Source organism: Pseudorca crassidens, chromosome 8, assembly GCF_039906515.1.
Source record: "Pseudorca crassidens isolate mPseCra1 chromosome 8, mPseCra1.hap1, whole genome shotgun sequence".
Classification (NCBI taxonomy): Eukaryota; Metazoa; Chordata; class Mammalia; order Artiodactyla; family Delphinidae; genus Pseudorca; species Pseudorca crassidens.
In genome coordinates, this window is record NC_090303.1 from 66,178,094 (window position 1) to 66,195,620 (window position 17,527).

The 17,527-nt window shown below is 39.0% G+C and overlaps 2 protein-coding genes across 5 annotated transcripts in view; one reads left to right on the forward strand and one right to left on the reverse strand.

Annotated features, from left to right (window-relative positions):
* MATCAP2 (microtubule associated tyrosine carboxypeptidase 2) overlaps positions 1–8,451 on the reverse strand; it is a 94,932-nt gene extending 86,481 nt beyond the window's left edge. Inside the window, exons 1-2 of one of the 2 annotated variants that reach the window (XM_067746723.1) lie at positions 8,435–8,451; positions 3,199–3,268 (exon numbers count right to left, since the gene is read on the reverse strand). The gene's annotated coding sequence lies outside the window, so the exon portion shown is untranslated. Of the gene's footprint in view, positions 1–3,198; positions 3,269–8,434 lie in introns of those variants that run through there. The other variant, XM_067746721.1, reaches the window with a different exon arrangement.
* A 124-nt stretch (positions 8,452–8,575) lies between these two features.
* ANLN (anillin, actin binding protein) overlaps positions 8,576–17,527 on the forward strand; it is a 54,925-nt gene continuing 45,973 nt past the window's right edge. For 2 of the 3 annotated variants that reach the window (XM_067746711.1, XM_067746713.1), the window contains exons 1-3: positions 8,576–8,818; positions 14,937–15,090; positions 17,096–17,419. In XM_067746711.1, coding sequence (XP_067602812.1) covers positions 8,801–8,818; positions 14,937–15,090; positions 17,096–17,419 — 496 coding nt within the window. In that variant the 5' untranslated portion in view covers positions 8,576–8,800. The remainder of the gene's footprint in view (positions 8,819–14,936; positions 15,091–17,095; positions 17,420–17,527) is intronic. The other variant, XM_067746714.1, reaches the window with a different exon arrangement.

Genomic DNA, 17,527 nt, shown 5'->3' on the forward strand with positions numbered 1-17,527 from the left:
AGAGAAGTATACTAGACATGGTGACTTGGGGTACGGAGGGGTCAGGAAAAGCCTCTTTGAGGAAGTGACTTTTGAGACTTGAAGGATAAGAAAGAGTCAGCCATGAGAAATTTGGGGCGGGGTTGGGCGGGGGAGACAAGCATTCAAAGTAGAGGGAATTGCAAAGGAAAAAGCCCTGGGATGGGAATGATCTTGTCCTGATCCTGGGGCTATGTGAAGGTCAGCACGGTTGGAGTCCAGTGAGCTGGGGGAAAGTGAAAAGATTTCAGAGGTAGCAGGGGCTAAGGAAAGGAATTTGGACTTTTTTCCAAGTACAATCAGAAGCCACTAAAACAGGGCAGTGACATAATATGGCTTTTTTTTTTTAAAGATCGCATTGACTGCTCTGAGAACGATGGATAAGAGGATGAGAGTGGAAGCAGGGAAACCAGACAGGAGACTCTTGCAGTAGGTCCAGTGAGGGTGATGATGGCTTAAAGTGGAATGGAAGCTGCAGAGAGGGAGAGAAGTAAAAGATATATTTGGAGGCAGAGATGATGGTAGGTTGGGTATGTGGATAGAGTAGAAGGAAAAGAAGAAAGAACTGAATATGACCCCTAGGTTTTTGGCCTGAGCAACTGGGTAGACAGTGGTGCCATTTATGGAAATGGAGAAGATTGGGGAAAGAATAGGTTTAGTGGGGAAATTCCATTTTGGATTTGTTAAGTTTAATACACCAGTTAAAAGTCCAAGTCAAGATTTCACGTAGGTGGTTGGATATTAGTGTTCTGAGTTCAAGGAAGAGATCACGCCAAAGAAATAAATTTGGGAACCATCAGTATACAGATGGTATTTTTTTAATTTTTTTGCGGTACACGGGCCTCTCACCGTTGTGGCCTCTCCCGTTGCGGAGCACAGGCTCCGGACGCGCAGGCTCAGTGGCCATGGCTCACGGGCCCAGCCGCTCCGCGGCATATGGGATCTTCCCAGACTGGGGCACGAACCCGTGTCCCCTGCATTGGCAGGCGGACTCTCAACCACTGTGCCACCAGGGAAGCCCTATACAGATGGTATTTTAAGTCAATGGAACTGATGAGATCATCTGGGGGTGTGTGTGTAGGTAGACAAGAGCACCCAGGGTAGAATTTAAAGTTCTTAGTTACTTAGTTGTGGGGCAGAGGAAAAGAAGCCAACAAAGTTATACACATATACACACACACACACACACACACACACACACACACAGAGATCTTCTTCAACTTATGATTGGGTTATGTCCCGATAAACCCATCCTAAGTCAAAAACGCATTTAAATGCACCTAACCTACCAAACATTATAGCTTAGCCTAGCCTAGCTTAAACATACTCAGAACAATTACATTAGGCTACAGTTGGGCAAAATGAACACAAAGCCTATTTTATTATAAAATGATGAATATCTCATGTAATTTATTGAGTACTGTACTGGAAATGAAAAACAGAATGGTTGTATGGGTTTTGGTTGTTTAGCCCCCGATCACAAGGCTGACTGGGAGCTGCATCTTGGTGCAGCTGCCTAGCCTCATGAGCATTGTACTGCTTATTGCTAGCCCAGGAAAAGATCAAAATTGGGCAGTGTTTGGGGAAGAGACCTGGGAAGGGCCAATGACAGGTTCTGGAAATCTCTGACTAGTCACAATCTTCTTGGTTCCTCATCTGCTATTTTAGGGGGCTGAATTAGGTGATCCCTGCCAGCTCCTACCTTTTTTTTTAAACTTGCTTGGCCACCTTTTAAGAATAGATGAACTACTTAGCATGTGGCCTCATAGAAAAGGGCAGGGTGGGAAGTCAGGGCTAATACATAGGCATGGCTACAAATGAACTGTGACATTTTAAATTTGACCAAAAGTTGGGAAAGGAGAATAAACTGAAGGTTAGGGTTAGAGGGGACTTGCAGGTTAAGTAGGCGAGAGCAGCAGTAGAGAAAAGATAAGGATTTTAGATTACAATCAGAAGCCAGTTTGGGGATTTGAAATCTTGGAGATGGAGCACTTCCTGGTTGTGTTTAGCGTCCAAGTGTGGCCATATATGTGGTGGACAAGCAGAAGACAGGAGGAGGTCAGTAGAGTTGGAAGGTTTGTGGAATGGTGAGATCAGAGCGTAGGAGGCTGTGGTCACTGAGAATTCATCAGCAAACATTTCTTGAGGGCTTAGTACCCGCCAGGCATGAATGGTGCTGACGAATGCGGATGGTGTCAGGCTGTGAGAAGCAGGGCAGAGAGTGAAAGCAGATGTCATGAACGCAAACATTTAGAAGGGCTAATGCGCCAGGGGAAGAACCAAGGTCTGGAAAGAGTATGTGAAGAGAAATTTTTGAAGTGTTTGAAAGATAAAGAAGTTCATGACAGATGTCAGTGGAGTACAATGAACCTTCTTGTTTCAAACTTAAGGGGAAGATTTTGGGACTTCCCCGGCGGTCTGGTGGTTAAGATTCTTCCTTTCCACTGCAGGGGGCACGGGTTCGGTCCCTGGTCCGGCCCCTGGTCGGGGAACTAAGATCCCATATGCCGCATGGCCAAAAAATAAAAGGAGAAGAATTTATTTTTGATGTTCAATAAAGAGATTTTGATGTTTAAGAAACATTGACTTCTGCTATTTTTTAATATTTAAGAGCTACTTTTCTTTTATATGGGATTGCTAAAAAATTTAAAAATAGGTTCTGTGAATATAGCTTTGAGAAATCTTGGTATGGAAAAGTAAAGATAGCATATGTAAATTATAGTGCAATAAGTACATAAAAGAATTCTTCGTCTTTATGAAAGGATTTACCATGGTCCTTTAAATATGAATTCCCTTAATACCGTATTAACCACTTGAGAAAGTAAAAAGGAGATTAGAGCTGTATACATTTTGAGAATACTCTATTGAATAAAGGAAATATGACTGTAGTTGCATGGGTTTTTGGAAACAATACAATATGTTAGAAAGCACACACACAATCTATTTTTCCTCACTTTGGAATATTAAACATTTTCATTGATTAACTTAGAAAAGAAAAAAATCTGATGCTAAAGACCACTAAAACTGTTTAAAACCCTTATAATGTGATGCTAGTGACCATTAATAGGAGATATTGTAACAAATAAAATAGCCCTTTAGTAACACGTATATAACATCTTTTGATAGTTACTTCTTCATTATGATGAATGTGTAAAAGAAGTGGCCCTTCAGCCAGATAACCTGAAGTAGAGAACTTGACCTTAATCCTTCTTGCCACTGCCTTATGGTTAGATCTTGGCCTTTTTGATTCCTGTAAAAATAAGAATATTTAGGTCATTGTTTTATTTTGTGAATGAAATGAGAATGTGTGTGAATATACTTTGAAAAAGTAACTGCACATACATAACATATGGAGTGTCCTTATTGAAGTAAATGTTTTTGACTTTTTGTGTTTTTCAGCCTTCCATCAATTTTATCTGTGAAAACATGATTACTATTTCCTTTGTTGAAAAGGATCTTAGAAGGAGCAAATATTCATTTACTAGGGCTACCTTTAATCTCTAGTTATCTCTTCTTCAGAGCCTTGATTCTATTCTTTTTTTTAATAAATAAATAAGTAAAATAAATAATTTATTTGTGGCTGCGTTGGGTCTTTGTTGCTGCGCAGGCTTTCTCTAGTTGCGGTGAGCGGGGGCTACTCTTCATTGCAGTGAGCGGGCTTCTCATTGCGGTGGCTTCTCATGTTCCACAGCATGAGATCTAGGCACATGGGCTTCAGTAGTTGTGGCTCACAGGCTCAGTAGTTGTGGCTCGTGGGCTCTAGAGTACATAGCCTTGATTCTATTCTTAAATTAATATAATAAGCTGTGGTCTTTACCTAAATAACCTGAGAAATTGTGGTTTTTATTTGAATAACTAGAGAAGACACTTTTGATGACTTTCAGAATACTATCATCGTTAGGCCAAACTGTATAACTAAATGGTAATAATCATGTGAATATAATATATTTATTTTCCTTCCTAACTTAGTAGTTAAATTTTTTTTAAAACAATTTTAAGAGAAAAACATGGTTGCTATGTATTCAGCACTTTAGATATAGCTCAAGAGCACATTTACATCATTATTGTGTCTTTGGTGATCAAAATAAATAAATTAACTGAAATGTCAAGATCATAAACAGGATTTGAAGTCAGGCAGATCTGGTTCAAATTATAGGTGATGGACTTAGAGCAATCACTTAGCCTCTTTGCACCTCAGTTTCTTCATCTATAAAAAAGGAATAATAGTTATCTTACATTCATTCATTCAACAAATATCTACTGAACTCGTGTGCCCTGAAGCTGCTAGGTTACAATTACCAACAAGACAAGTCCCTGCCATTCCATCGCTTACAGTCTAGTAGAAGAAGTAGATGATAAACTTAAACACATATCTAAAATAATCCCATGTTAAGTGGTAAATGCAATGAAGAAAATATAACAGAGTAATGGGATAGAACATGACTTGGGGGGGAGAGAGGAGGGGTGTGGCCACCTGATCAAACAAGTCTTCTTGAGGAGATAGCACATTTGAGCTTAGACCCAATTAATGAGCAGCCAGCCATGGGTAGATCTACGAATATCCAGGGCATGGAAAGTTCTTGAGGCAGGAAGAAATTTGGCCTATTTTTATGACTAGAAAAAAGTCCTATGAGGCTGGAGACTAGTGGGAAAAAGAAGGGAGAGTACTGTGATATCTGGAGAATATTAGGATACTAGGAGAGGCAAGCAAGGTTCAGGTCATGTAGGGCCCTGTAGGTATGATAAAGAATTTGGATATTATTCTAATTGCAACAGAAGACATAAACTGGCTCAAAACAAGAAACTGACACCATAAAATTTACATTTTAAAAAACTCCCACTCTATGAATAAATTGTTAAAACTAATAAGATTGCTCAATAGGTTTGTAATAATCATGTTCCTATATATCAATAACAGTTTTAAAATATAATTTAAAAGATAACATTTATAAAAGCAATAACAACAAAAAAGATACATAGGAACAAATTAAAGAGTTTAAAGATCTTTATGGAAGTACATTATAAACATTTTTGGACGATATTAAAGAAGACTTAAATTAATGAAGATATATCCATGTTCAGGAATGGAAAGGCTTGATATCACAAAGATGTCATTTTCCTCCGAATTATTTGATAAATTCAGTACGATTCCAATGACAAATCTCAAGAGGATTTTTCTTTCCTTTGTGGCCCTTGACAATCTGACCCCAAAATTTATATGGAAGAATAAGGGGACAAAATTAACCACGTCAATTTTTAATTTGCCCTATGAGATATCAACACATTATGAAAACAGTTCGATATTGGGTGAGGAATAGACAAATAAACCAGTAGAACAGAATAAAGAACAGTATAAACAGTAGAACAGTAGAACAGAATAAAGAGCTCCTAAATAGACCTACATATACAGGAGAAGTTGGTACATGACAAAAGTGGCATTAAGGTCAGTGGGGAAAGGATGGACAGTTAAATAACTGCTGCTAAGACATCTGGTTATCCAAACAAAAAACAAGATCAATCCAGATAATTTAAAGACAAAACCATGAAAAACACATGCTTTTTAGAAGAAAATATGAGAGAATATATTTACAACCTCAGGATAGGGAAAGGGAAGGATTTCTTGAGATATAAAAAGCACAAACCCTACTGGAAAATATACATATATTTAATTATATTAATAGGAAACATTTCTGTACACCCAAGACATCCTAAAGTGAAAAGACAAACCATAAACTAGGAAAAGATATTTGCCAGCCGAAAAACCAAAAGGAGTTATTTTCCCGGAAAATAGTAAACAAACAACAAAAGCCTACAAATCAATAAGAAAAAGCAACCACATAGAAAAATGGGCAAAGGATGTGAATTTGAAATTCACAGAAAAGGAAAACTTAAAGGCCAATAAACACATGAAATAATGTTCACTTCCATTAGTAATAGGATAAATGCATACAAACAAGAATGACAGAATCTAAAAAGTATCCAAGTACTAGGGAGGCACTAGGGTAGCAGGCATGCTCATTTAAAGCTGACTGGAATACAAATTGTTACAATCGTTTTGAAGAGCAATTTATTTTTAATATCTAGCAATAATATTGAAATATATTTATTGAAATGATCCTCTATTTCCTAGGTATATTATTCTACAGAAAGTTTTGCATGTATGTATAAGGAGACATAAAAATATTCATGGCATCATGGGGTCTTTGGAATGAAAAACTGGAAATGAGCTAAATGTCCATTAACAGGATAATGGATACATAAATTACAAGTATATTAATACAATAGAATACAGCAGTGAGAATGAATAAAATGCAGCTATACCTGTTAGTGAGGATGAATCTCATAAAGAGAATATTCAGAAAAGAAACCAACTGCAGAAAGTTTTACTTATAGTAAAAATAAAATTTATGTAAAACACCATATATTGATATGGATATATATGTAGATGTAATAAAAGTACATACATTTCATGGGAATGATAAACATGAAAATCAGGATAGTTTTACCCTTGGGGAATGGGATTAAGGAGGAATACACAGGAGACTTCAATTATAAAATTACATATTTTTTAAGCTAGGTGGTGGGTACACAGTTATCTGTTCCATTCATTAATTTTTTGGTAAAGTGGAAATATTTTATAACAATTTTCAAGAGGAGAAAAGTAATTCTAGCTTATAAAGTGAAGCGTGAACTATCAGAGGGTAAGAAGGGAAATAGGGAAAACTGTTAGCAGACAGTTGCAGTATTCTGAGAGTACACTTGAGTCTCTAGCACAGCTTCGGGCACATGGTAGGTGTTTAACGAACTTCAGCTATTGTGTGGTGGTTTGCTATTATCATCATCAGGGTAAAGACAGGGGGTTTGTGAAGAAAGATAAACTAAATGTTTTGGGTAGTTATATTGAGTGACTTGCTGTATTTATCTCTTTTAGTCTTGACTAGGATCTGGTCATAAAGAATCTAAGGCTCACAGAGGCCAAAGCCGGAAGGCTCACGGCTTCATAAATTTCTATTGACTCATTTTCCAATGTCGCGTAAACTTCCTCCTGAACCCGCACTCCTCAATACACCCACCACTTTCTGGTCCAGCACTGGAAGAAAATTCAAGTGGCTTTTCTCTTTGGTTCATAAGTAGCATATTTTGAGTTAAATATTAATAATTCGATACAGCAAACACTTGGATAGGGGCTTATTACTTATTACAGAATACTTTTGGATCTCTTTTAATTTTTCACCTGATCCTCCTAACAACTCTGAGGACTGGCAGGGCAGATGATTATTTCTGTTTTACCGATGAGTAAACTAACATCCAAAGAGGCTAACCTGGTGACCATGAACTTCATGGAATCATATCTTAAACATTTTGTGATTGAGTGGGCATTTTTCAGCTTTAATTGTACTTTCAAAGGAGTCTATGACTCCCCAGAAACGTCTAAGAAATACTGAGTTAAATGATTTGCCTAAAGCCTAAGGTCACATGGTCTTGGTGGAGCCAAGACCTCAAGGAATTTCTTCTTATCCCACACTCAGAATTCTTTCCATTACAACGTATAGCACCAAAATTCAAATTAGAGATATTATTAGTGAAATACTTTTTGTAATGTTTACTGACTGCTAAGATGGAAACGTTATTAAATACACCGAAACTTCTTACTTGGGAGAAATAGTTTTGGCCTGTTCAGCCGTTGGGCATTCACTCAGCAATCTACTCTGTTACAGATGAAGAAGTCCAAACCTGTTTGTTGTCTTTATAACAAGCCCTAGTACAGACTTACTAAATAAGAAATGAATCTGATAAAGTAACTATAAAACGTACTTTACAATTCTCAGTAATCTACAGAGAATAATCATGAAATACAGCTTGATTCAGCGGTGGAAGGCAGGCTATGAGCTGAGAATGGGATTTGCATTTCTCCTGGGCCAGTCACTTAATGTCTCAGGGTTTCCCTTCTCTTAGCTGTAAAAGGGAGGATTAAAGTGGGTAGCTTCTCAGCTCTAACACTGCATGCAGTTTGATGGGATTAAAATAAAAAGGACGACAGGAGTTTCGTGTATAAACTCTTTACACACAGTCTGTTAATGTTAACCTTATTTTCCCAATAAGAAAGGCCAGTGTCCAAGGTGGGTAACTGGTCATTAGCCCCAAGTGTCCTTCTTGGCCCTCAAGAAGGCCAAGCCTGAGTCCCCCTAGGAGTGAAGTAGGGGCGGTTAGGCAGGTGGTCAGAAAGCTATGTCAGGTCTATGGTCCAGTGGAATTTCAAACAGAAGGGCCCTTAATCCTAAATTTAGGAATGAAGGAAAGCGGAAACGCCCAAGCACAGGCGCGAATGGACCTGCTTAAACAGGCTTGGGTGTGCGAGCGTTTGGGGTGGGGCTTCGAGCCGGGAGGCAGTTGAAGGGCCGAGCGCAGCACCTACCTCCGCATCTCCGCCGCCAGGGGTGGGCTATCACTGAGAAGACTAAGCTACCCTTCGGAACCTCCCAGCCCGGTCAAGGCCACGTGATCCAGCGCCAGTGCGGGGAGAGGCGTGCCCTGCCCTCCGCCCCGCCCCGCGCGCACGCGCGCAGCTCCCGGCGCTGAAATTCAAATTTGAACCGCCGCTGAAGGCCGAGCGTGACACTGGAGGCTGTGGGGAAGAGGAGAGTAGGTTGGGAGAGTTCCCCAGCCCCGGACTTCTTGTTTTCTCCAAGTGACACACTGAACCGGCACTCACTTCTTTTCTTTTTCCGAATTTGAACCACCGTTTCGGTCGTCTCGCAATCGACACGCGAAGCCCGTGGCGATGGACCCGTTTACCGAGGTGAGAAAACTTGCGGGCAGAGCCAGCCATGACCCTTCTCGGCCCCCACCCTCCCTTCCCACCTTCTGTCTCCCTCCGGACCCACCGGGCGGAGAGCGCGTGCGCGCGCGTGCGCAGAGTGTGCGTGCGGGTGTCGGACTGGGGAAACCAGGAGGGGGCCGCCGGTTCTCTCTGCTCTGCGGCTGCGGTTCTGCGGTTTTCTTGTTCTTATTCCTGCAGATGAAGCTCTGGGGGCGGGGTGGGGTGGGGAAGCTTTGAGTCTGTTCTCAGTAGCAGTAGTGAAAAAACCTCCTGTCAGCCCCGGTTATTATATGCCCCTCTGGAGTGGATCCCTGTCCCTTGCGAGGGTGAGGTGGTGGCCTGACCAAAAGATCCCGCTGGAAGTAAAAGCCGGGTTAACTTGCAAGGTGGAGTCGGGTGTCCGAGTGACTCAGTGCTGTGTGTGCAGCCGCCGCCCGGAAATGGAATGGAATGTGATTTGCAGGGTTCCTGTGGCCTGCAGAGGAGCCGTGCATTTAAGGATGCTGTGAACGAAATGACAGCAAAACGTTAAAATAAGCCGGTGCCTGAAACCATTGCATCCGTTCTTATAAAGTCAATAGTTCCTTCAGATTCTATTGCTCAGCTAACTAGCAAAGAAGATTCATACCTGAGATTGATACAAATTGAAAGGAAACAGTGTTAGCCGAATACGTACAAACCAAAATTAATAGCCGACGATTTAAAAAAAAATAGTAAAGAAATAAACCTTTTTGGGTGTGTTTATGGAGCATACCATTACAGCAATACTTCACTCATCTTTTGTTCTTTGGAAATTAAATATGGATTAATTACATCGTTATTGTGTCGATTATTTGTCTAGCTTTGGCTTCTTGTTGACAAGGTACTTTGACACACTCAGGAATTTCCACTCCTTTTCTTCCAGGACAGTTCCTCATTTTTTAGGTTGTTGTGCAAGTTTCAACTCAAAAAATAACAGTTGCTGCAAAGTGAGCCTAAAAATGTCTCTGCACTAGATTGAAAAATTGAATGGAGAGTGGTAATACTTTTTTTTTTGAGATGTACTTACAATCCTAAGATGTTAAAAGTTTCAACAATTAGAGTTTGCTTGTGTTCAAACACAACAGTGTTTATTTTTGTTTACAAATTCTCAATCATCTCTGGGAGGAAACACATCAATTCGTTAACCTTAAATATTCTAACAGAAAAATCCTGAACACATTTTTGTATTAGCTTTAAAGAATAGAGCTGGTCGTGCACTACATATTTTTCACTTACATTGAAGTTAAAAAGGATACATTATGTTCCAGCTTAGAATAGGATTCCTTAAAATATTAGCCCTATGTGTTCTGAATATTTTCATTCTCCTAGGTAACTGACAGGACAAAGCATTTTGAAGGTTGGCTGAAAATTGTACTTTGTTTTACTTAAAAATGTTATTCTGAAGCTAGTACAAATCTCAGTTGAAAGAAACTTTTCTTTAAAAGAAACTTCATTTTAGAGTGTGCTCAGAAATATGTATGGTTTATGTTATGAAAAGTTAGATCGGTTGCAGTTGGAATAAACAGCTTTGACATCTTTTCCTTAATTGGTAATGAGTGAACAATTTGAATTGGTTCCAAAGATTAGGTGCTTAATTATAGCATTCATAACATTTTTGCACAGTGAAACTAACTGGTACAGTTCCTTGTCTGAAAAAAAAATTGGAAGTCAGTTAAAATGACTTTCTCACCCAGAGTTCCTTATCAGAACCATAGAACAGGGAAAATTATTTGAGAGAACTCTTTCCTCAGTTTTCCCAAGGGTGATTCTTAACCAGACCACCCTACAGGCATAGGAGAGATGTTAATTAATTACATTAATGCCAGGGCGTTAGGGATTAATTCTCTTGGTAACTCTAGTTGAGAAAGGCTACAACTATCCTAAACTCTTGTTTCCTCAGACAAGGCTGTTGTGCAGTGGTTCTCCTCCCTGCTGTCACTAGTGCTGTCTGGCACACTCTTCCTCTCCCTGCCTCTTCTGCCTGGCAAACTCTGTTTCAACCTGCAGCTCACAGTTTGATTCCCCATCTTCAGAGGGGAGATCACCTTTCACAGTACCCATCTCACTTGCATTTATTTACCCGTTGAACATGTTTTCTGTTAGAATGTAAGCTTCTGGAAGTAGGACTGTTGTCTCCTATTCAGAGAGATGTTTCCCTAACATCAAGCACATCCAATAATGTTCTGCCAAATTGATATGGAAGAGAGCCATTCAGTGCAAATCATTTTACAGGCAAATAATTATATACAACAGTAACTGTTAGGACATTTTAGCAATATTGTTTTCTCTATTGTAGAAAATTTCAAATATAATGCATCCACCACCCAGCAACACATGGCCATATTGTTTTACTGTATCGCCTTCTAATCCCTCCCTCTGAATTATTTGGAAGCAAATTCTAGAGATCATATAATTTTATATGTAAGCACTTAAGTATTTATCACTGAACACTAAAGACTTAAAAAAAAATCATAATGCTACTATCACACCTAAAAAATCAACAGCAGTTCCTTAATATCATCAAACATTGTAAGTGTTCAGGTTTCCTTAAGTGTCCCATTTTTTTGCAGTTTGTTTGAATCAGCATCTAGACAGGGTCCACAGGACCATGTCTTCCTAATGTTCTTCATGGACCAACTGGAGATAAAGAATCCATCTTGATTTATGGATGAACAAACAGTTAAGGCACACGTTTATTATTATGATCAGCAGATAGTGTTAAAAAAGTTCTGTTGATTGTATTAATTTGGTTAGTTTTGCTGATGATTAGTTCTTTAAAAGAGCAATTGGATTTAGTCAAAAGATAGTTTATAGCAAAGTAGTTAAGAGTCCAGACTCCGGAGCCTGGTTCTGAATCTTGGCTTGCCACTGTTTTTTGTTTTTTTTTTTAATTTTTGTCCACATTGGGTCTTTTCTTGCTGTGCGCTGGCTTTCTCTAGTTGCAGCCAGTGGTGGCTTCTCTTGTTGCGGAGCACAGGCTCTAGGCACATGAGCTTAGTAGTTGTGGCTCGCGGGCTCAATAGTTGTGGTTCGTGGGCTTAGTTGCTCTGCGGCATATGAGATCTTCCTGGACCAGGGCTCGAACCCATGTCCCCTGCATTGGCAGATGAATTCTTGACCACTGCGCCACCAGGGAAGTCCCTGCCTTGACACTTCTTAACTGTGTGACCTATGGCTTGAGTTTCTTCATCTGAGTTTCTTCATCTGTAAAACAGTAGTAAAAACAGAATTTTACCAAATCATATTTTGAAGATGAAACGAGTTAGTGTGTGCAGACACTGAAAGTACTTTATATTAAGTCCTGTATAAGCATTAGTGATTGTTGTAATTTTTGTTAGGTGGATTTAAAACCATCAACTTACTACTCATGATGTCAGTATTAGCCTCTTGGTGTGAAGACCTGCTCACTAGTGATGGTCATCCCACTCCAAGACTAGCACAGAGAAACCCAGAGCTAGGTGTGCCAAGTGAGAGCTTTCTATGTAGGAACCTTAAAAGAGAAAAATCTACAATTAAAATACATAAAGCATCTTTTCTTGTGATATAAATAGATATACATGCTATCACTGTTTTGGATAGAGTTTGTCTAATTTTCCAGAACTAAGCGAAATCTCTGTGATGACCTGGGAAAGAATGCTGCTACAGCATTTTGAAAATAGTAAGTTAATTGTTATTGAGTCTACTTTGTTTAAGAAGGCAAGAAAATCTGTAGTATCTCCTAGAAAAAATTTCTGTCAGAAATAGTTTGAGGGATATGGGGCAGAAATTGCTTTAGGACTATATGCTTCAGTTATCTTAGATTCATCCATGTGGAATACCTTCCTGATTATGTTAGTAATTGCAGTGTTTTATTATTTTTTTAATGCCTCTGTTATTTGAAGAAGGAGGTGTGATATTTGAAGGAATGTACCTTATAAATAAAAGATCCCTTAAATTCCTGTTACACTTTTATAAGGAAGGGTGACTTACATTTATTGAGCTGTTGAGTTTATGTATTTTAGATACATCATTTCTTTACATTAATAATCTTTGGTGCTTATTAGTTTTATTTTACAGATTAGGGAACTTTTTTGCTTATCTACTTTAATATGTTTTAATCTTGAAATTTTTGAATCTAATGTAGCAAAAGAACACTTGTGTATGTTTGAATGGCAAAACCACATTCTTCTGTGACCCATTACTCATAGTAACCGAAGATATACGGACTCATAAGTATTCTAACTGACCAGAATGGAATGTGGGCGTGTCCATGAATGAATATAGTTAGTCTAGTTTTGTATCTTGGGAGTGATATATTTTATTGTGGGGGAAATTATCAGACATATATGAATTTGTGTAATACTATCACTTTTGAGTTTGTTGAAGACTTTTATTTAAAGGGTGAAGGTCTTGTGTTTTGGAAGGCATTTGGCTCATAAATTACTCTTTCAGTGACATAGCATTTAGGTTTAGTGTTACTTCTTTCAATGAGAAATCATTCCTAAGTAGAGAGTTGTGCCTTCTTCCAAATTTAGCTCATGCTTCTTTTGCATACTCAGAAGGATTAAAAGAATTATTATTCTGTTTTAATTAAGCAACTAAAAAGGTCAGATGGAGTTTAATTCCTTAGTCTGCACTAACTGCTATATCTGTGTTTGCAGGGCAGTCTGTAAACTCCAGCCAGTAATCTGCATGCCTCCTTTGGTTGTGTTCATTTGAAAGAGAGTGAATTGTTTTACAGGGTCTTGTGTTTGCTATACTACACTGATTCGAATTAGGAGCATACATTGGGGTTAGAAAAGAGTAGTATTCACGATTCTATGGAATGGCTAAGATTTCACCTTAAAACTATTATATATTGATATTTAATTAAATAAAACATAAGATTATTTAGGCTTATTTATTTTTCTCTTAGAAAGTGTCTTATGTCTTCAAAGGACTATTATGCCAGTTATCTCTTGCCATCACCCCAAATCTTAGTGGTTGTATTAGTTTTGCTGCTACAACAAATTATTACAAATTTACTGGCTTAACATCACACATATTAATTATCTTCTGTAGGTCAGAAGTCTGATAGGTTTTGCTGGGTTCAAATCAAAGTGTTAGCAGGATTGTGTTCCTTTTGGACGCTCTAGGGAGAATCTGTTTCCTCGCCTTTTCCAGCTGATAGAGGCCGCCTGCATTTTTTGGCCTGTGGCCGAAAAATGTCCATCACTCTGACCTCTGCTTCCCTTGTCACATCTTCCCTGACTCTGAGCTTCTGGGCCGCTCTTCCCTCATAAGGACAATTGCCCTTTTGAGGCCCACCCAGAAAATCCAGGATAATCTCTCCATCTCAAGGTCATTAATTTAATCACGTCAGCAAAGTCTCTTTTGCCATGTAAGGTAACATATTCACAGGTTCATGGGATTAGGACAATGAACAACTTTGGGGGACCATTATTCTGCCTACCATAGTGGTTAAAACAACCACCACATTATTTTCCATGATTCAGTGGCTTAGCATTTGGGCTCAGCTGGGCTGGACTTCTGGTGTCCCCTGCAGTCGTATAGGAGTCTGCAGTGATATACAGATTACCCAGGACTGGATGGTCTAAAATAGCCTTCCTCTCAGGTCTGGTGGTTGATGCTGGCTGTCAGCTGGGCCATGTGTCTAGCAGGCTTAACCTGGGCTTCTTCTTGTGGAGGCAGTGTTCCAAGAGAGTGAGAGCAGAAACTACAAGACCTCTTGAGGCCTGGGACTGGAAGTCACATACACAGTATCACTTCTTATGCGTTTTAATGGTCAAAGTGAATCATAAGGCCATCCCAATTCAAATAGCTTTTGATGGAAGCAGAAAAAAGTTTGTGGCCATTTAAAATCTCATACAACTAACTTAACACATTTTATTCCCCCTTTAATGTTCATATTACGTCCGTAATTAAATTTTGACATGGGGGTGTTCATTTGGTGAATCTTGACTTAATTACTTAGGATTTCACTTTTGAAATGTATTTAACTGTTATCGTACATGGTGGCAATTAGTGATTTTAGAAGATACCTGAAGTTTTCTGAACCTTTGACGAGACTTGTGTTTTAACGCTCTGATATACGTAGAAACTGCTTGAACGAACCCGTGCCAGACGCGAGAATCTTCAGAGGAAAATGGCTGAGCGGCCCACCCCAGCAGCAAGATCTGCGACTCACGCCAAGCGAGTCAGGGAGCCACTTTCAGAAGCAAGTAACCAGCAGCCCCTGTCTGGTGGTGAAGGTAAAAGGCTTTGTGGGGAAAAGTAAACTTGGTATTTTTTAAAAGGAGATAAGCGCCAAGCGTTTTATTGTTCATGCAGAAGAACCAAGGTCTTTAGGAGACAGATGGAATAGCCTCTGGGAGAAAGATCAGCGTGTTGTATTCCAGGCCTATTATATTAGGCCTAGAACCTATCAGGCCAGAGCAGAATTTCTTAACAAATATTTCAGATTAACTGGTTGAACTTTATTTTCCTCATTCCAAAATTATCCTTAAAACCTCTCAGGGAAGAATAATAAAGGAGCACTGGGGCACTTATACTGCCGTAGTATAGAGTTTATCTACCCCAACAGGTGCCAGTGCAGCTGACCACCGGGTTCAGATGTACCTGTGGCGTGAGCAGGGCAACAAAAGGCAGACCTGCCTGCAGATGCTTGTAATTTGATGAGCCTTTTCATCCTCTGTCTGCTGAACCATCTCTCTCAGGCTGGGCACAAAGTACAGGTTGTTAATCTACAGAACTGGTGAAATTAAACAGAAACAAAATTAAGCAACCCCCCCCACCCTACCCCCAACAAATCCACACGCACCTGGAAGCTTGTCTGATTCTTTCCTAAATCCTGGCATCCTCAGCCTACGTCAGTCAGCCGGCTTAATCTTTTCCTAGCATTTGGAATAATCTGGAGATGATCATTTCCCTTAGTATAAATTTAAAATACATATAGAAGAAGAGTATTACAGAGGACAAAACCAATATTACAAAAGAGATGAGGGCATAGTGCTGGCTCCCATTATTTTGTGAGCTAACCATAGAAGGAGAGTTTATTTTTGTGTGTTAATACATTTTGAAGGGAGGGAATACCATATATATTACATAGGAAATAGAGGCCTGGCTCCAGTCCAGGATCTCTTCATCGTGGCATGGGTTTATGCAATCAAATATTGAGTACTATGTACTTGAAAACCAGTGGTTGGAACTGTGTTTTGATGCTTAAATGGAAAGATTTACTGTTATAAGCAATGTAAACTCAAAGAATTCTTTACTTTCAGATAGTGAAGCATGTTAAATAGGAATACGTCCAAAAAATGATTAGATAAGTTTGTTGAAAATATACCCTTAAATGAGTTGCAGAAGACTGGAAAGTTTCATGATGTACATTTAATTAGATTGATGTTTATGAGGGCAATCATGACTTCCCACTAATCATACTTCGGTTACTACCAGAACAAGAACACTTGGTTAGACAGCCAATGAAACTGACCTCTTATGGAATTTACATTCCTACCTTTTAAAGTATTAGTTTTCGAGGAGATATATTAAAACTCATTCTTGGGTAAAAATTATATGCCTTGTGTTTGAATAGCTCCTTTTTCTTTTAGGACTTTTAAATTTATTTTATAGGTGTTCGTGGAAGTTTAAAATGTAAAATGTTGTTAAACGCTTGTGCCAGTGAATTTGTTTGGTATTGACCAGATAATTCAGTCAGGTTTTGGTTCTCTGCCTCCTAAACCTCAAGCCAGGTGCCCTTCTACCCTTGTTTACTATTGTTCATGAAAGATTGTTTTTAAAAGCAGAAAGCTTGTGTCTACTCTTAGCTCAGCTATATCGCTTTAAGCAGGTAACTTGATTTCTCTGGGCCTGATTTTTCTTATTTAAAAATGTGGTGATTGGGCTGTATGATCTTTAAATCCCTTAGAATATTTGCTTATTCTGTGTGTGTGCACTTTTTATTTCCTAGTGTCTTAAGACCACATAGAATATTATGCATATCTCTTGAGGATGTTATTTGAAGATTTTTTTCATTAAGGTTTTTTTAAACCGTAAATTATATGTTTGTTTAAAGGGAAATCTCTTATATCAGATTTCTAAGTTACCGAAAGAAAGTAGAATTTTACGTATTTCTTGTTGTGAGTAAAATCATTTAAAGGAACAGAGAGACGGTGTTTTATTAATCTGTACCTACTGTAAGTTTTTCATGCTGTGAGGAATTACAGAATTTTAATTTTTTTGTCATTTTTAATCTAGAGAAATCTTGCACAAAACCATCACCATCAAAAAAACGCTGTTCTGACAACACTGAAGTAGAAGTTTCTAATTTGGAAAATGAAAAACCGGTTGAGTCAGCTTCTGCAAAACCTTGTTCTCCAAGTCCTATGTCTCCTCAGGCGCAGCCACAAGCGCCACAAGCGCCAGCTGGTGTCAGTGATTCCGTGGCCGCCCCGGCATCGCTGCTGGGAGTGAGGAGAGGGCTAAACTCAAGATTGGAAGGAACTGCAGCCTCCTCAGTCAAAACACGAATGCAAAAGCTGGCTGAGCAGCGGCGGCACTGGGATAATGATGATGTGACAGGTATAAACTATGTGAATGGTGTGGTCCTTAAATCTGTGTCAGTACGATTCAGCTTGGTATGTTGAAAATTTTATGTATCAGTTAACACATGAAAGGTCAATGCTTTTG